This window comes from Centroberyx affinis, unplaced genomic scaffold, assembly GCF_046629955.1.
Source record: "Centroberyx affinis isolate AG114_WGS23_722 - 3 ecotype Tasmania unplaced genomic scaffold, CSIRO-AGI_Caff_v1 ptg000052l_1, whole genome shotgun sequence".
NCBI lineage: Eukaryota > Metazoa > Chordata > Actinopteri > Beryciformes > Berycidae > Centroberyx > Centroberyx affinis.
In genome coordinates, this window is record NW_027278764.1 from 1 (window position 1) to 20,000 (window position 20,000).

The window sequence follows — 20,000 nt, forward strand, 5'->3', positions numbered from 1 at the left end:
ATTATCTTTCCCTCTAATATCGCAAATCATATCGCAATCGCAATATCAGTCAAAATAATCACAATTAGATATTTTTATATTTTAAAATCGTTCAGCCCTAGTTGAGCCTGTGTCTCATTCTGTTGACTGTGTTTACAGCTCAGATCACACAAGGCACAATTTTACTTTGTGTTTCTGTTTGTGTGTGTTGGTGTGTGTTGATTGTCGACAGTGTTTCTGTCATGAAGCTAAATGAAGAAACAGGCCAACCTGGTTCAGATCAGTGTTCTGTCTGTCTGAACCCGCTCTGCCTCTCTGTCTCCAGGTGAACGTTCCTCCATCGGCCAGCCGGGTGGTTCTGCTGGAGAACATGACCAGGTTCTGGTCCATCATCCAGATCAGGGTCAAGAGATGTCAGCAGGTCAGACAGAGCTTCTGCTGTATATCAGTCCTTCTAGATGATGGTGCAGCACTTACTCTGGTTTCATGTTCAGGGTTTTCATTTTCACACAAGGTTCAGCTCTTCTTCCTTAAAGGACTCTAGACTAGTAGCAGGATGTGAAGTAGACTGACTCATCCTGCTCTGCTCTGAACATGCTGCATACTGTTCTCTCTGTCTCTGATGTACTGTTGAAGTATTTTCCCGCTCCCTGCCGGCAGGGCGGGATCGACACCCGGGTCCACGGGTTCGAGGTTCTGGGTCCCAAGCCGACGTTCTGGCCGTGTTCAAGGAGCAGCTGTGCTGCCGGACTTACCTGTTCTACAGCACCAAGGCCCACACCTGGTGCCAGGAGGTGATGGAGGACAAGACCCAGCTGCTGCAGCTCTTCAACAAGTAAGAACACTGCTGCTGCTGAGTACTGCAGTACTACTACTAGTACTACTACTACTACTACTACTACTACTACTACTACTGTTACTACTGCAGCTCTTCAACAGGTTAGAACACTACTGCTGTTAAATACTGCAGTACTACTACTACTGCTACTGAAAATGTAACAGTACTAGTATTTCTATTATTACTACTACTACTGCTGCTGTTTTTTAACAAAGTAAGGACTCATACTACAGTATTACTACTACTACTACTGCAACTATAGCTGCTGCAACTCTAGGGATACTGCTAGAAAATACCCCTATTACTACTACTACTGCTACTAGTCATTACTACAACTATTACTAAAACTACTACTACTGTTAATACAATTTTTACTTCTTATTACTGCTATTAATAATAATCGTGTATCTCCTTTGTGGATTGATTTAATTCAGATTAGATCACATGGCACTGAAAGCAGCTGTAGGTTTAGAGTCTAGTTTTAATGTGTGTGTGTGTGTGTGTGTGTGTGTGTGTGTGTGTGTGTGTGTGTGTGTGTGTGTGTGTGTGCAGACTGAACAGCGCTCTGAGACATGAGCAGATGTTTGCGGATCGTTTCCTTCCGGACGCCGAGGCGGCCGAGGCTCTGGGCCGGACCTGCTGGGAGGCGCTCATCACCCCCATCGTGCACAGCATCACTCTGTCCGGTACACACACACTCACACACACACACACACACACACACACACACACACACACACACACAGGCAGGTCTCTCTCTGTCCCTTATGTATGGAGAAAACAAATGTAAAAGGTGGAGCTCCCTGCCTTCCTCATGCTGGGAGACATTTTAGGAGTTTTTGGCTTTAATAATAATAATAATAATAATAACACATTTTATTTATAAAGCGTTTTACATGAAACTGGTGATGATCATTTAGCATCATGAAGGATTTTCCAGACGGAGCGGCTCGTTGGCTCGGTGTACCAGGTGATCTGGTGATCAGGTTCAGATCCAGTCAGCATTATTTCAAACGTCTGATATTTACAACTAGAGTCTGGACGAGTCTTGAATGAATGAATCTTTATTTATATAGCACAAGTCATACATCAAAATGCAACTCCAAGTGCTGAACATAAAAAGAGAGAATAAGAGTAAGTTAAAAAAAGAACATGAGTTTAAATAGAAACAGAAATGAATAAATAAAATATAATATAATAAAACTAATAATAAAATAAGAAATAAAAATAACAGTAAAACTGCAAGTCGAAATCAACACACACTAGATAAAAGCCAGGCTAAAAAGGTTTGTTTTAAGTTTTCCACACTCTCTGCCAGAGTCTTGACAGCTTCCTGTACTGAGAGCTGGTCAGCCAATCAAATCTGATTACAGACCAGCAACAACCAATGAGAGTTGAGTGCAAGAAAAGGTTAAAATATACAGGAAGTGTTGGGGGGGAATGCTTCACCCCTGTGTTTGTGTTGTAGGTTTCATGTTTCCAAGTTTAACCAGTTGGCAAAGTGTTTGTTTGAATGATGCAGTCTCCGTCTGGACCAATCAGGAAGCAGTATGTCCTCTTGTTTCGGCCTGTAGTAGCAGCGCCCCCCTCAGGCCGGTCAGTGTTTTAAATGCTGAAACAGCGGTGAGACGCATCAGACCGGCCTGTCTGGACCTCCAGGCCTCACAGCGCCCCCCTCAGGCTGAACTGTGCAGCAAAGAGACGCAGAATTCCCCAAAAGTCAAAATCCAATCATCTGAGAAACTGTGTGGGACAGACAGACAGGCAGACAGGCAGACAGGCAGGGGCCGACACATATCCCCTCCCTGATTTAATCATTGAGGACAAAACAACCTGATCGACTGATTTACTGATTGATTGGGTATAAAAAGGTACAAACAGCAGTATAACCCAGAGGAAAACACATAAAAGCAATGTGACTCACCTGGTTAAATAAAGGATAAATTAAAAAAAAGCAACTTAAACACTTGTGTCCAGCGTTCTCCTCGATGGTTTACAACAGTGGTTCTCAACGTGGGGTCCGGGGACCACCGGGGTCCACAGCAAACGACACGACTGTTCTGATTATAGTTTCTCTGTTCTCTCTCTACCTGCAGTACAGACAGTCATGGAGTTCTGGACAAAATCAAATCTGACAATAAAAATATTTATTATTATATATATAAAATATATATATAATAGTAAAACAGTAAAATAACTATTAACTAAAGTTTAATTAACTATCATTTACCATTTATTAATGATGGTTATTATAAAGTGTTACCTTTATTTTCTGTTGTATGATAAACATTTTCAAGTCCACATTCAGACCCAGTCGACATAAAGTCACGTGTCTTCTGAACCCGTCTCATTAAATCCCTCTGTCTACCCAGAATCCTCGGCGCCCAGCCCTCTGTCCTGGCTGCTCAGCGAGTATCTGGACAACGCCGAGTCGGCCCGCCGCTGCAAGAGCCGGGCGGCCATCTTTAACTCCCGCGTGCGCCGCCTCACACACCTGCTGGTGCACGTGGACACGAGCCGGCTGGACACCGAGGAGCTCAAACCCCCGGTCAAGTCAAGTGAGTCTGGGAACCAAAAAACTCACAACACCGTCTGCCCAGACCAGGAGAAACAACCAGAAACCACATGTTTACAGTAGACCAGGACTCAAATGATGCTGCTTAATAATAACTAGAATTTATAACCTCCTCCTCTCCTCTCCTTGTCTCTCCTCCTCTCCTCTCCTCCTCTCCTCCTCTCCTCTCCTCTCCTCTCCTTGTCCCCTCTCCTCCTCTCCTCTCCTTGTCTCCTCTCCTCCTCTCCTCTCCTTGTCTCCCCTCCTCTCTCCTCTCCTCTCCTCTCCTTGTCTCCCCTCCTCTCTCCTCTCCTCTCCTCTCCTCCTCTCCTCTCTCCTTGTCTCCTCTCCTCCTCACCTCTCCTCTCCTTGTCTCCCCTCCTCTCTCCTCTCTCCTCCTCTCCTATCCTTGTCTCCTCTCCTCCTCTCTTCTTGTCTCCTCTCCTCCTCTCCTCCTTTCTCCTCTCCTCCTCTCCTTGTCTCCTCTCCTCCTCTCCTCCTTTCTCCTCTCCTCCTCTCCTCCTCTCCTCTCCTCTCCTTGTCTCCTCTGTCTTTTCCTCCTCTCCTGTCCCCTCTCCTTGTCTCCTCTCCTCTCTGTCCTCCTCTCCTCCTCTCCTCTCCTCTCCTCTCCTCTCCTTGTCTCCTCTCCTCTCTGTCCTCCTCTCCTCCTCTCTTCTCCTCTCCTCTCCTCTCCTCTCCTCTCCTTGTCTCCTCTCCTTGTCTCCTCTCCTCCTCTCTCCTCCTCTCTCTTCTCCTCTCCTCTCCTCTCCATTATAGTAGTGGGTTAATAATAATAATAATAAAGCTGATGTGCATCTTATAGTAAAATGAATTCAGGATCTGAGTCTTCAGTGTTGTGGATCCTCGGTGTTTAAAGGTATTTATTCTGTTGCAGAAGGTATCAACCGAAGCAAAGATCTGAAGAGTAAGTAACAGTTCAGAGGCAGTTTGCTGCATCTTGGTTTGTTGATTTTTGCGTTTCTGTTTCTGTGTTTTTTTTCCCATGAGTCTCTGCTGACCGAAGCCTCAGGCGGGACGCGCTCACACTCCCATCCTTTTCTTTCACTTTTTGGCTGCTGTTACCATTTTTATTATTTTTCTACCAGGTTTTTATTTTACTTAGATTTTCCCGTAACGATTTTTAGTCAGAAGATTGACCTTTTTTGTTTCTTTTCAGATGGCAAAGAAGGACAAAACAAAGGCACCGCTTTGTCTTTCAGTTTTTGGCTGCTGTTTTCATTTTTATTTTTAATTTTATACCTATACGACTTACTGAGAACTGTTTTCGTTCAGAAAATCAACCCGTTCAACTTCTCTTCCAGACGGGAAAGAGGGGAAAAACAAAGACAACGCAGCGGCCTCGTCTTCTTCTGCGTCTTCCTCCGCCAAGCCCAAAGTGAAGAACACCAGCAGCATCGCGGGCATCGCCCTCTGCTGGCAGGGTGTGGTGCAGCGCCAGGTGAGACGGGTTCAGATTCACATTCATTTATATTAAAATAGAACCTTTCACTTTTTTCCGGTTAATATTTCTCCAATCTAAATCATTTCTTTAATGTTGAATTGTCTTTTTAAAAGTAGCTATCAGGTCATAAATCCATTTTTAGTTAATAATACTAATAATAATGATAAGAAGAAGAATAAAGTCTGTTTGTGTAGCACCTGTCATACAGAATTGTTGCCCAAAGTGCTTCACATAATAATACATAAAAACGGAAAATAAAATAAACCAGACTTAAACATAGATGCTGAACAAGCAGTAAAATAGTTGATGCAAAATAAAAGAATAAAACAGGAAAAAATAGATTATTAGACTAAAGGTTTATATTTGAGTTGATACTGAAAAGCTATTTAGGATGATTTGAGGATATTTTCTAGCACAAATCTGTGTCACAAAAACCTTTTTTAAAGTAATATCTGCTGCTTCAGAAATCTCAGATGTTATCGAAAGTTCCATACAAAATGAGATGTGTACTGAGGGGGTTCCAGGGGTTCTTGAGGAGGTTCCAGGGGTTCTTGAGGGGGTTCCAGGGGTTCTTGAGGAGGTTCCAGGGGGTTCTTGAGGGGGTTCCAGGGGTTCTTGAGGGGGTTCCAGGGGTTCTTGAGGGGGTTCCAGGGGTTTTTGAGAAGGTTCTAGAGGTTCCCTGGCAAAATGAGGAATAGTTCAATGGCGCTATAATCCAGTAGATATTCTACCAGTTGTGTAATCACAGGTTTCACTCTCACCACTGTCATGTCTTATCTCTTATATATCTATATTATCAATATGATATTGATAATGGCCCCTCTCTCCAGGTGAAGAAGTTCCTGGACAGCAGCTGCAGCCTGCCGGACCTGGTGGAGCGTTACCGCTCTCTGTACCTGCGGCTGAAGAACGCCATGGAGGAACTGTTCGGCCAGCAGACCGCCTTCGTCCTCGCCCTCCGCCACGGCTTCTCTGCCGCGCTGCTGCAGCTCTCCATCCTCAGAGCCATGCATGTGAGTCTGCTCGCCACCAGGGGGCGGGTCTGGGCCGGGGGCGGGGCGGGGCAGGGGGCAGGGGCGGAGCCAGGGGCTGGGCCGGGGGCTGGAGCGGGGGGGCGGGGCCAGGCGTAACGCTGCACTCGTGCATGCGGAGGGATTTGGTCCCTTCTAGGTCTTATAGTTTTGGAATTGCACAAAAAGCAACTGTGGTTCAGTGCTGACGACACATTTTATGTAATTTGACATAAAATACACGACATGATAATGCTCAGCTGTACAGTGGCTGGGGATGTTGTTTAGATTTGTTCCGATACCGGTGCTAAAACGATAAACGCTAAAACATAACGGTTTAAAACATAACGGTTTAAAACATAACGGTGCCTAATTATTTTGGGCATTTCCGCTCTATTAGACAGTCACAGTAGAGAGAGACAGGAAAGACCGGCAGGGAGGGGAAGACCTGCAGGAGAGAGAACCGTCCCGATTCAGACCGAGCCGCCGAGATTAGGACTCTGCCAGTGGAGCCACCGGGATGGGACGCCCTCCAGGGGACGCCCCTCCAGGGCACGCCCCTCCAGGGGACGCCCCTCCAGGGGACGCCCCTCCACGGGACGCCCCTCCAGGGGACGCCCCTCCACGGGACGCCCCTCCAGGGCACGCCCCTCCAGGGGACGCCCCTCCAGGGGACGCCCCTCCAGGGGACGCCCCTCCACGGGACGCCCCTCCACGGGACGCCCCTCCAGGGGACGCCCCTCCACGGGACGCCCTCCAGGGGACGCCCCTCCACGGGACGCCCCTCCAGGGGACGCCCCTCCAGGGGACGCCCCTCCAGGGGACGCCCCTCCAGGGCACGCCCCTCCACGGGACGCCCTCCAGGGGACGACCCTCTGTAATAATCTGCAGTTTAGGGTTTTAGTTCCACATCTGTTCCTGTTTGGTTCTGTTTGGTTCTGATGTAGGTTGGAGCGCTGAACAGGTTCCTGTTGGACACTTTGTTAAATTATGAAATGCCTGTGTGTGTGTGTGTGTGTGTGTGTGTGTGTGTGTGTGTGTGTGTGTGTGTGTGTGTGTGTGTGTGTGTGTGTGTGTGTGTGTGTGTGTGTGTGTGTGTGTGTGTGTGTGTGCAGGTGAGCGAGCGCTTCGCTCAGTACATCGACCAGATGATCCAGGCCAGCGGCTCGGCCTGCGGCAGTGTGGAGACTCTGGAGCGGCTGCAGCAGTTCCTGGAGCCCATGCTGTTCCTGTCCGGCCTGGAGCTCGCCAACACCTTCGAGCACTTCTACAGGTCAGAGGCCCACATGACATCACACATGACATAAGCCTTTTGTGTGCATAGAAAAAGTCTTAGATCTTTTATTTCAACTCATGAAAAATGGAAGCAAAATCAAAAGTGTTGCGTTTATATTTTTGTTCAGTATAAATAAAGTTTCTCACGGTCAGGTATAAATAAAGTTTCTCTGGTCAGGTATAAATAAAGTTTCTCATGGTCAGGTATAAATAAAGTTTCTCTGGTCAGGTATAAATAAAGTTTCTCTGGTCAGGTATAAATAAAGTTTCTCTGGTCAGGTATAAATAAAGTTTCTCATGGTCAGGTATAAATAAAGTTTCTCTGGTCAGGTATAAATAAAGTTTCTCATGGTCAGGTATAAATAAAGTTTCTCTGGTCAGGTATAAATAAAGTTTCTCTGGTCAGGTACTACCTGGGCGACCGGCTGCTGGCGGCGGGGAAGCTGTGGCTGGAGAGCGCTGTGATGGATCAGATCGGAAGCTGCTTCCCGAGTCGCTTCCCCCAGCAGATGATGAAGAACCTGAGCGAGTCTGCAGAGCTGCAGCAGGAGTTCCACCTGTACAGACTGCAGCAGCTGGACCGCAGCCTGCAGGACCGAGACCAGGTCCACACACACACACACACACACACACACACACACACACACACACACACACACACACACATACACACATATCTGTACAGATGCAGAACCAGACAAATGAACAAAAAACTCGATTCACGCTGGAATTGTCCTGAATGTGACCTGATGCAGTTTGTCCCTCGCTTGTTGCCGTAGATGATGGAGGAGGACTGGCCGGAGGCGGAGGACGAGGCGGAGGTCCAGGTTCTGGTTCTGTCTCCGCGCTGCTGGGCCGTTTCCTCGCCGTGTTTCCTGGACGAACCGGGAAAACACTTCCCACCACAGCTGTGCTCCTACCTGAGCCAGTTCACACAGTTCTACACACACAGTCAGTACACACACACACACACACACACACACACACAGTCAGTACACACACACACACACACACACACACACACACACACACAGTCAGTACACACACACACACACACACACACACACACACACACAGTCAGTACACACATACACACACACACACACACACAGTCAGTACACACACACACACACACACACACAGTCAGTACACACACATACACACACACACACAGTCAGTACACACACACACACACACAGTCAGTACACACACACACACACACATACACAGTCAGTACACACACACACACACACACACACACACACAGTCAGTACACACACACACACACACAGTCAGTACACACATACACACACACATACACAGTCAGTACACACACACACACACACACACACACACACACACAGTTCAGTTCCATTTCAACTGAGGAATTGTAATTTGAAAAAACCTACAGGAAAAAGAATTGGAATTGAATTCAATGAAATTCTGTGAAATTCCATGTTTTGTTCAATTTTTCTTTATTTTGACTATTTTCCACATGTTAGAATAACAGTAAAGACTCAAGACAGACTGTGTACAGACTAGGGACTACAGACTAGACACTACAGACTAGAGACAACAGACTACAGACTACAGACTAGACACTACAGACTAGAGACTACAGACTAGAGACTAGAGACTAGACACTACAGACTAGAGACAACAGACTACAGACTACAGACTAGACACTACAGACTAGAGACTACAGACTAGAGACTACAGACTAGACACTACAGACTAGAGACAACAGACTACAGACTACAGACTAGGGACTAGACACTACAGACTAGACACTACAGACTACAGACTAGGGACAACAGACTAGAGACTACAGACTAGACACTACAGACTAGGGACTAGACACTACAGACTAGACACTACAGAGTAGATACTAGAGACTAAAGACTAGACACTACAGACTAGACACTACAGAGTAGATACTAGAGACTAAAGACTAGACACTACAGACAAGAGACTACAGATGAGAATACAGACTAGAGACTACAGACTAGGGACTAGACACTACAGACTAGACACTACAGACTAGGGACTAGACACTACAGACTAGGGACTAGACACTACAGACTAGACACTACAGACTAAGGACTAGACACTACAGACAAGAGACTACAGACTAGACACTACAGACTAGACACTACGATTGAGACAAGATAATCGTACTGTGAAATTTTCATATTGTCACAGGTGTAGCTTCAAGATGGTGTTGTTAATGCTCTGACCTGTGTGTGTGTGTGTGTCTCTCTGTGTGTGTCTTTGTGTGTGTGTCTCTCTCTCTCTCTCTCTCTCTCTCTCTCTCTCTCTCTCTCTCTCTCTCTCTCTCTCTCTCTCTCTCTCTCTCTCTCTCTCTCTCTCTCTCTCGCTCTCTCTCTCTCTCGCTCTCTCTCTCTCTCTCTCTCTCTCTCTCTCTCTCTCTCTCTCGCTCTCTCTCGCTCTCTCTCTCGCTCTCTCTCTCTCTCTCTCTCTCTCTCCAGGTCAGTGTCTGTACGGCCTCAGCCACTCGAAGCCTCGGAGGCTGCAGTGGACGTGGCTCGGACACGCTGAGCTGCAGTTTGGCGGCTGGACGCTGCACGTCTCCACACTGCAGATGTTCATCCTGCTGCACTTCAACAGCATGGAGGTGACACACACACACACACACACACACACACACACACACACACACACACACACACACACCCGGAACACAGCAGAATGTTTTCCAGCTTGCTTCACACATTCATCAGCCGGGTCCCGCCCTCTGAAGCCTCAGTGTTTCCTTCCTGGGTTTCGTCTGTTGTATTTGAAGTTTTTGACTCTTCCTTCATCTGGTAGTCTGGAGGTTCGGCCGTCCTGATTGGATCGTTCGGTTTGGAGGGAATGTTTGAATTGTCGGGACCGGGTCAGAGCTGCCGTGGTTACCGCATTACCGCGGTAACGCAATCACATCACGCCCACCGCAGAGTCAAACTGATCACCGCTTCACCGCTGGGTTTTTTTTTAGTTTATTTTAGGCCTATTTTTTATGTTCCAATTTTTGCTTGTAAAAGTTATGTGATCTGAAATAAATGCAATACTATTTTTTAAATAATAATAATAATTATTATTATAAGTGTGTAGCCTATTTTCTTCACGGCGTGTGTTTGAAAGTTTCCACTCACAGTTGCGCAGTTAACTTTCTGATCGGAGAACGTGCTTTGAAACTGTTGGCTAAGGAAAGTTTTCACTTCAAATTAGGCTAAAACATGGATCTTGTAGCGAAACCCAACCTGACTTCTGCTGTTTGGGAACATTTTGGCTTTGAGCCCGATGAAGAGGGAAAGCCAAAGAGTTTGGACGAGGCAGCGTGCCGCATCTGCAGCAAGAAACTCAACAACATGCGAGGAAACACGACAAATCATCGCATCTTAGGACCACTCATCGCCCGTTATGCAATGAAAGGTGTAACACTGTTCTGAGGTTTAAATTATTATTTTTTTATGGCGGTTACCTCGAAGGTTTGAATGGCTTCGCTAATTTGTGCGGTGAGGAAAAAATCAATACCGCGGCAGCTCTAGACCGGGTGTTAAGATAAGATTCACTATAATGTCATTTTGTCTATTCTGTCTCAAGTTTGCTGCTGTGACCGTTTCATTTCCCTCCTGTTTACCTTACTTCATTTTAGTTTAATATCAAATATCAGTCAGTCAGTGAACCGAGGGGAAACATCCTGACAGCAGTGTGTGTGTGTGTGTGTGTGTGTGTGTGTGTGTGTGTGTGTGTGTGTGTGTGTGTAGGAAGTGGACGTGGCGTCTCTGCAGCAGGCGGCCTCTCTCTCCCCGGCGGTCCTGGCTCACGCTCTGCTGCCGCTCATCGCCGAGGGAGGACTGCTGACCTGCAGCCAGCCTGACGAGCCCAGCCAGGGTCAGCACACACACACACACACACACACACACACACACACACACACACACACACACTCTCTGACCTTTGACCTCACTGTCGCTTACTGATGTTGGTGATGTAGGAAGTGAAGTTTATTCTGCTGCTGAGCTCAGTGGAGTTTCTCCAGATCAGAGTCACAGAAATGACTAGAATGTAAAATGTAGAATGGGAAACCTTTTAAACATAAAAACGCAACAAACTTTATTGATATCGCACTTTTCAAAACCAATGTTCCAAAATGTTTTATAGCAAAAGGAAAGGCAAACAGTGAATAAATAAAATCAAGGTAGATGCAAGTTTAAATTATAGAAATTGATCGTTATAAGCAGCCTGTTCATGGCTGCTAGACAGTAAAACAGAATATGAGATAAATCAATCACAATTGACAGATATAAACAAGGCCTGTTCATAGAAATACTTTTTAAGAAGAGATTTACAGAAAATAAAAAATGGACGGTGGTGCTCTTTATTTCTATCTTCTTCAACTGTAACTGAGTCAGCGGTTCCTCTGTGTCTGTGTGTGTGTGTGTGTGTGTGTGTGTGTGTGTGTGTGTGTGTGTGTGTGTGTGTGTGTGTCAGGCGTGCTGCGGCTGAACCAGCAGGCGGGTGGCGGCGTGGCGTCCTGCTTCCTGCTGCCCAGGCAGACGTACCTGAACGTGGACGAAGACGCGGCGCGCACGCTGGAGAGGAAGAGGAACTACATCTACTGCCTGATCGTCCACATCATGAAGGAGGAGAAGGAGATGCACATCGACAACCTGGTCTTCAAGGTGGGAGGAGGAGCCGGTTCACACAGTGGGATGTGGTCTGATGCAGATCTGTAGATCCATTCAGTAACGTTCTCTGTAAAAGTGAATAGTGTGATAAGGTGGATTTGTTTCCAGATGTAGGTTACTGTGACACAGTAACCTGTCTTGTCTTTAGCCCTAGTCTCTACTCCAAAACACTCGTTGGTGATTCTGAGCGTAGAAACCGAAACACTAGATGTCAGTGTGGAGCTTTGTTAACACAGAAGTAACAACAGAAGAAGAAGTGTTTACATTCTCTGAGGCTCGTGTTCTGGATCGACCTGATCTGGTTTCACTCCGTCATCCAGCTGAGATTTCCTCCTCGTTAGTCTTTTTCTCTATTGGAGGGGTTGATTTTCCCCGAACCAATCACTAGTGACCGACGTGTCTGAACCAATCACTAGTGACTGAAATATCTGAACCAATCACTAGTGACTGAAGTATCTGAACCAATCACTAGTGACTGAAATATCTGAACCAATCACTAGTGAGGTATCTGAACCAATCACTAGTGACGGATGTATCTGAACCAATCACTAGTGACTGACATGTCTGAACCAATCACTAGTGACTGACATGTCTGAACCAATCACTAGTGACTGAAATATCTGAACCAATCACTAGTGACTGAAATATCTGAACCAATCACTAGTGACTGAAATATCTGAACCAATCACTAGTGAGGTATCTGAACCAATCACTAGTGACGGATGTATCTGAACCAATCACTAGTGACTGACGTATCTGAACCAATCACTAGTGACTGACATATCTGAACCAATCACTAGTGACTGACGTATCTGAACCAATCACTAGTGACGGACGTATCTGAACCAATCACTAGTGAGGTATCTGAACCAATCACTAGTGAGGTATCTGAACCAATCACTAGTGACTGGCTTATCTGAACCAATCACTAGTGACTGAAGTATCTGAACCAATCACTAGTGACGGACGTATCTGAACCAATCACTAGTGACGACGTATCTGAACCAATCACTAGTGACGACGTATCTGAACCAATCACTAGTGACTGGCGTATCTGAACCAATCACTAGTGACTGGCGTATCTGAACCAATCACTAGTGACAGACGTATCGGCCGCTCTGGCGTCTCTTCAGTCACATGATGCTGCAGACAGTCAGCCTCTACATGTTAGCAAACATTTACCAACTGACCAAGAATGTCGTCCATTTAAAGACGATCTGTTGGTTCAGGAGATTTGAACAAATCTGTTCTGCCGAAACGACGATGAAAAACCGTCGTGTGAACGTTTCAAACTTTAGCCCCGCCCACAAAGGCTCTGATTGGCTCCATCGTTTCTCTGAGCGAGAACAAGCCGTTGACGAGGGAAACACCAGACTCTCTGAATCGCAGAAGGATGAGACTCAGGAGTCTGGAAGCAGACTAGATCTGGATGTTTCAGTCCATCTGGTGTCTTTATAATCGGGAGGTGATCTGTCGACTGAACCTCCTCAGCTCGTCTCTCTTCATCCTCTCCATGTTGTCTTCAGTAAGAAACCATGAAGAGTGTAAAGAGAGAGTTTAAATTGGCCTTTACTGCTGCTCCTGTAGAGCAGCCTCACCCTCTCCTCTCAGGCGGCTTCACAGCAGCATGGTTTGGTCCGGACTTCAGGATCTTAATGCTGAGTTCAGATCATCTGTCAGGTGTGAACTCACCAGGCGGACTCGGCCGTGGACCTAAATGTTGCAAAAGGTTCACCAAGAATCTGTGTTCTCTGTCCTCTTCCATCCAGACCGTGGAGCGGATCATTTTGGTGTGAAAACTGGATAAAGTCCAAACCAAACAGAGGAAATGACATAATCCTGAATTAATAAAGTGATATCTTATCTTAATGATTTGTTCTTTCACAGCAGGCTGTTTGGTTGTTTTTAGCCAAATTACAGCAAAGTGTAAGAGGCAAATGGCGCTTTTCCACTGCATGGTACCGGCTCGACTCGACTCGACTCGACTGTACTCGCCTTTTTTGGTTTTCCACTGGCCAAGTACCAGGTACCAGGTACCATATCACGTAGTACCTGGTACTTTTTTTTCGTAGCACCTCCGTTGAGGTTCCAAGCGAGCTGAGGAGATACCAAAAGGTGACGTAAAAACACTGCAGACCACTGATTGGTCAGAGAATCGTCATCGCGACACGGGACGTATATGCTAACGTTAGCTACCAGGCTAGCGGTTAGCTTACCCTCTTGCGTGGCCTCGAGCAGCCAGAGAGCTTCTGCTGTCTCGCTGCCTTCAGCCTCTTCTGAAGTAAAATCTGTCTCCTTGCTGTGACTGACAGCCACACACCGAGAATCAAGAACACCATCGCTTCCATATCCTCCATAGTAGCTGTGTGTCGGCGTCACTATGACGACCAGTTTGGGGGGTGGGGCACATTGAGGGGGTACTATCTGCAGTGGAAAACCAAAGTGGTACTACCAAAAGCGAGTAGAGGCGAGTTGAGCCGGTCCATGCAGTGGAAAAGCAGCAAAAGTGCAGCTTTATAATGTGAAAACGCCTCCTGGTGCGACTCCAGTTTCATTTTTTGTTTCCCAACAAAATATCTGTCCAGCTGCTGATATCAGTCAGTGTGAAACCAACCGGACTAATAAACCCCCTGTCTCTCTCTCTCGTCTCTCTCTCTCTGGTCTCTCTCTGGTCTCTCTGGTCTGTCTCTGGTCTCTCTCTGGTCTCTCTCTGGTCTCTCTGGTCTCTCTCTGGTCTCTCTGGTCTGTCTCTGGTCTCTCTCTGGTCTCTCTGGTCTCTCTCTGGTCTCTCTGGTCTCTCTCTCTGGTGTCTCTCTGGTCTCTCTCTCTGGTCTCTCTCTGGTCTCTCTGGTCTCTCTCTGGTCTCTCTCTGGTCTCTCTCTCTGGTCTCTCTCTGGTCTCTCTCTGGTCTCTCTGGTCTCTCTCTGGTCTCTCTCTCTGGTCTCTCTCTGGTCTCTCTCTCTGGTCTCTCTCTGGTCTCTCTCTGGTCTCTCTCTGGTCTCTCTGGTCTCTCTCTCTGGTCTCTCTCTGGTCTCTCTGGTCTCTCTGGTCTCTCTCTGGTCTCTCTCTCTGGTCTCTCTGGTCTCTCTCTGGTCTCTCTCTCTGGTCTCTCTCTCTGGTCTCTCTGGTCTCTCTCTCTCTCTGGTCTCTCTCTGGTCTCTCTCTGGTCTCTCTCTCTGGTCTCTCTCTGGTCTCTCTGGTCTCTCTCTCTGGTCTCTCTCTCTGGTCTCTCTCTCGTCTCTCTCTGGTCTCTCTCTGGTCTCTCTCTCTGGTCTCTCTCTGGTCTCTCTCTGGTCTCTCTCTCTGGTCTCTCTGGTCTCTCTCTCTGGTCTCTCTGGTCTCTCTCTGGTCTCTCTCTCTGGTCTCTCTGGTCTCTCTCTCTGGTCTCTCTCTGGTCTCTCTGGTCTCTCTCTCTGGTCTCTCTCTGGTCTCTCTCTCTGGTCTCTCTCTGGTCTCTCTGGTCTCTCTGGTCTCTCTCTCTGGTCTCTCTCTGGTCTCTCTCTGGTCTCTCTCTGGTCTCTCTGGTCTCTCTCTGGTCTCTCTGGTCTCTCTCTCTGGTCTCTCTCTCTGGTCTCTCTGGTCTCTCTCAGGTGCTGGACTCGTGTCAGAAGCAGGAGGCGTCCCGGTCTCCCGGCTCGGTGCGGTTCAGCTGCAGCACCAGTGACGTTCTGTCCTGCATCATGCATGTGATCAGTAAAGGTTACGTCCGGCGTAACGAGGAGAACCCGCACATCGTGGAGTTCCTGCCGGAGGATCCGTCCACGCCGCAGAAGGGCCAGGCGCAGTTCTGCTTCGGCAAGGCGGAGCCCAGGAGGGAGGCGGGGAGCGCCGACATCAGGTGCGACCGCGACCTTTGACCTCCCCGCGACCTTTGACCTCCCGCTGAGGAGCGAGCGGCCGGTTACGAGTCGAGGAGGAAGTTTGAGATTCGGGTTCACGGAAAAACAGAATGAACTCTTGAGTAGAAAATTCTTTATTTTTTATTCTTTTTTTTTTTCTTTTTTTTTTTCTTTAGGGCTGAACGATGGTGACAAAAAAAATCTAATTGTGATTATTTGACAGAATGTTGCAGTTTAAACCGATTCATATCATCACTGGTTTTTCTTGTCATACATTTTTTTAAACTTTAAAATTGTTTAAAGAAAAGTGATTTTGTTAAATTAACTGCAGCCTCTGAGATTTGTAAATGACAGAAATTCATATTGCGACTTCAAATTTTTTTTTTTCCGATTAATCGTTCAGCTCTACTGTTTTTTTCCCGCCAAAACGATCCATCGATCGGCTGTCAGTCCTGTGGTTTAAATCTGTCTGTCGGGTTTCATTTGGTTCGTTAGTTTCCCAGAATTCAGTCTGTCTCTCCTGATCAGCTGACTGGTCTTTTCCTTCTGTTCCTGTTTTCCTCTCTCACTGTAAGAGTAACCGGCGCCTTCCTCACGCCGGCAGCATCATCATCATCATCGTCTGTTCAGTTGATTTTTCCAGAGTTTTTTTGCTTCGTCTCTTTTTGCCTCCAGCTGTTTCTCTTTCCTCTCGGATGAAACAGATCTGAGTTCAGTTTCTCTGCCCCCTGTCTGAAACGCACTTTGACCTCCGGATTCACGCTTTTCTTTATTTTACACTTTTCAGTTCAAATGCCAACGGAGATTAAAGATTAAAATCCTAAAGAGTTTTGCAGAACAGAAAAGCGTCAGGCTGCTGCTGCAGTTTCTCCAAAAGCTAAAAGATGCAAATGTTTCATTTTCTAAAATAAGAAAATAAAGAGAAGTTCTGAACTTTGAACCATGCTTGTTGTTTTATTCTTTTTCATAATTAGGTAAATTCATTACCTCCTGTAATGACTTATTCTATTACAGATTCATAAAAGCTGCCAGAGGCTTTAAATTAGTAATCAGCAGATTGTCCTGATTTTCTGTCAGTTTCATGTTTCTCACTGACAAACATCAAAATAGTAGTAATAACAAACTAATAAATCATTATAATGATAATAATATAATGATAATCTTTATCTCTATAGCACATAACTGAAAGAGTTTACACACAGAGCTTTACAGGAACAATAGCACAGTTCATACTGTATAGTTTTGATAACGAAAAACAAAGCTGTATCATTTTTAACTTCTTTAATAATGCTGACTGTGCAGCAGAGTTACAAAGGGCTTCACATGAAAAAAGTTTAAATTAATTCAAATGTAATTAATTTAATGTAATTAAATATATTTAGTCATTTTAATCAAATAATTCAGCATTTTAGTGCTAACAGTAAACATTTAAGCATTTATTAATATTACAAATAAAAACTACTAATTAGTTCAGTAACTAATATATGAATGTTCTTTTAAAGAAGAGCAGTGATACAGCTCACTGACCGGTCTGTCTCCTCCTCCTGTGTGTGTGTGTGTGTGTGTGTGTGTGTGTGTGTGCAGCCTGGTGTCGACCCCTCAGCGGTTGGAGGACGGCGTTCTGGAGGCGGTTCTGTTCTCGATGGGTCGCACCATGACACAGGAGGAAGTCCGCCAGCTGATGCAGAGAACAGTCCAGCAGGTCCGAGTCAGCAGATACAGCTGGACCTGAGTCCATAAAGCTGCTTTAGACCTGGATCCATAAAGCTGCTTTAGATCTGAATCCATAAAGCTACTTTAGACCTGAATCCATAAAGCTGCTTTAGACCTGGATCCATAAAGCTGCTTTAGATCTGAATCCATAAAGCTACTTTAGACCTGAATCCATAAAGCTGCTTTAGACCTGGATCCATAATGCTGCTTTAGATCTGAATTGATGAAGTTGGTTTGAATCAGAGTTCATGAAGTTGGTTTGAAGTTGGTTTGAAGTTGGTTTGAAGTTGCTTGCTGAATCATCATCACAGAGTCCGGCTGTCAGCTGTAGCCGGTAAAGTGTGTTGTGGTTTGTGGTCCCGCCAGGTCTCGGGGACTCTGAGTCTGGACCTGGACCGGGCCGAGCACCTGCTGGTCCACTGTAAGTGGAACGTGGATCAGCTGGTCCAGCGCTACACCGACGAGCCGGACGCCGTCATCATGGCCGCCGGCCTGAAGAGCCGGAACCCGCAGCCGCCGGCGAGCCCGGTCTCCACCTGCCCCGTCTGCCTGGGGCCCCGCCCCCCCGCCGCCGCCGAGCCCGCGCCCACGCCCACACTCTGCTGCATGCACTACTGCTGCAGGGTGAGACACACACACACACACACACACACACACACACACACACACACACACACACACACACACTCTGCTGCATGCACTACTGCTGCAGGGTGAGACACACACACACACACACACACACACACACACTCTGCTGCATGCACTACTGCTGCAGGGTGAGGCACACACACACACACACACACACACACACACACACACACACACTCTGCTGCATGCACTACTGCTGCAGGGTGAGGCACACACACACACACACACAGGAAAACAGTGGGAGACGGGTTAGACTGAGGCAGGCACTGTAACAATATGTTTTACAATCTATAAATATATATATTTTTTATAATGGTCTGTATGTTATATAGTCTATATTCTGTATAACAATGTGTGTGTTGTCCAGCCTGTGTATTTGTCAGTGTGTGTTACATATAGTTTCTAACTGTGTGTGTGTGTGTGTGTGTGTGTGTGTGTGTGTGTGTGTGTGTGTGTGTGTGTGTGTGTGTGTGTGTGTGTGTGTGTGTGTGTGTGTGCAGTCTTGCTGGCAGGAGTACCTGACGGCGAGGATCGAGCAGAACCTGGTGATGAACTGTAACTGTCCAATCACAGACTGCCGAGCTCAGCCCACCTCCCAGTTCTTCCTCAGCATCCTCACCGACAAGGACACCGTCGCCAAGGTAACGGCAGCATCACCGCTCGCAGGAAGCAGGAAGCAGGAAGTCGGCTTCTGTTTGGTTTACTGAGGAGTTTATTGTCTTGTGTTTTCTAGACTTCCTGGAATGTTCTGGAGTTTTGAGGTTTATTCCAGACGGGGAAAGTTCAGGGAAATTTGATAAATTCTCAGGGAATATCAGGGAAATTTCCAGGAAAACAGCAGAATGTTTTCAGGCTGAAAAACAACAAGAACAAACCAGGAAGAGCAACAGGTCCAGGTCCTGGAAAGTCCTGGAATATTCCATCAGGAAACCTGACTATAATAACACAGGGTTCCCACGGGCCTTGAAAATCCTTTAAAGTTTGTGGATTTGAGAAAAATAAAATAATACTTTACAGGTTTCTTCAAACAAATGGATGGCCTTAAAAGTACTAAGTAAAAGATTATTTTCATTAAAATATAGCACCCAAATTCATCAATATGCCTCAGCTCTCTGGACTAGGATCAACACTTCACATCCTGATGAAAACCCTGTGACAGATTTATAGCACTTCAAATTGTTTTACCAGGATTTCTTGACTTGATGAGATCATGAGTAAACAAAAACAAAACCTGTAATGTCTGATTCTGACCAATATCATGTCTTACCGCTGATTTTGAGTCCTTGAATTTCACCAAACAAGACCTTGAAAGTCATGGAAAAGGCCTTGAATTTGATGTCCATGTGAGTGTGAGAACCCTGATAACACCTGCTGTTCCTCCTCTCTCCTCCTCTTTTCTCTCATCCTGTCTTTTTCTTCTCTTCCTCTTCTCTTTTTCTTCTTGTCCTCCTCCCCTCTCAGTATGAGAACGCCTTGTTGCGGGGTTATGTGGAGTGTTGCTCCAACCTGACCTGGTGCACCAACCCTCTGGGCTGTGATCAGATCCTGTGTAAGGAGAACATGGGCAGCATGGGAACCTGCTCCAAGTGCTGCTGGTCCTCCTGCTTCAGCTGCAACTTCCCCGAGGTCAGAGGTCAAGCCGCCGCCCGCCCTCCTGCTCCCACTGCCAGACATGCCGAGGGATTTCAGGACACGTTCCCCTTAGAGAGTCTGAAGCCGCTCAAACACAAATCCAGACGTTTTGGTAACTCTTTATTTTCCGGGTCCACGATTTCTGAATAATTTCCTAGAAAGGAACTGTGTTGATTTGTTTCTAAAGAAGCAGGAAGTGAAGCAGCAGCTCAGTGGAAACTGTCCTCAGTCCATCAGACACTGAACATTTCTAACAGTTTCCTGGACAGAACCGCAGAACTATAAACTATTTACTGGAAAAATAATAGGCAGAGCTGTATGGAGGACCAAAAGTGTCACGGAAATAGTAATAAAGC

The 20,000-nt window shown here is 46.4% G+C and overlaps 1 protein-coding gene across 1 annotated transcript in view; it reads left to right on the forward strand.

The window, feature by feature from the left end:
• Nucleotides 1-304: 304 nt before the first annotated feature.
• Nucleotides 305-20,000, forward strand: part of LOC139643665 (cullin-9-like) — a gene marked incomplete at its 5' end in the record, with an annotated part of 31,754 nt that continues 12,058 nt past the window's right edge. Inside the window, 19 exon segments of the mRNA XM_071518885.1 lie at nt 305-400; nt 640-700; nt 703-814; nt 1,370-1,503; nt 3,190-3,375; nt 4,267-4,296; nt 4,694-4,830; nt 5,664-5,846; nt 6,959-7,116; nt 7,525-7,723; nt 7,898-8,069; nt 9,608-9,753; nt 10,889-11,015; nt 11,616-11,806; nt 15,403-15,650; nt 17,236-17,353; nt 17,731-17,988; nt 18,513-18,653; nt 19,474-19,638. Coding sequence (XP_071374986.1) covers nt 305-400; nt 640-700; nt 703-814; nt 1,370-1,503; nt 3,190-3,375; nt 4,267-4,296; nt 4,694-4,830; nt 5,664-5,846; nt 6,959-7,116; nt 7,525-7,723; nt 7,898-8,069; nt 9,608-9,753; nt 10,889-11,015; nt 11,616-11,806; nt 15,403-15,650; nt 17,236-17,353; nt 17,731-17,988; nt 18,513-18,653; nt 19,474-19,638 — 2,862 coding nt within the window.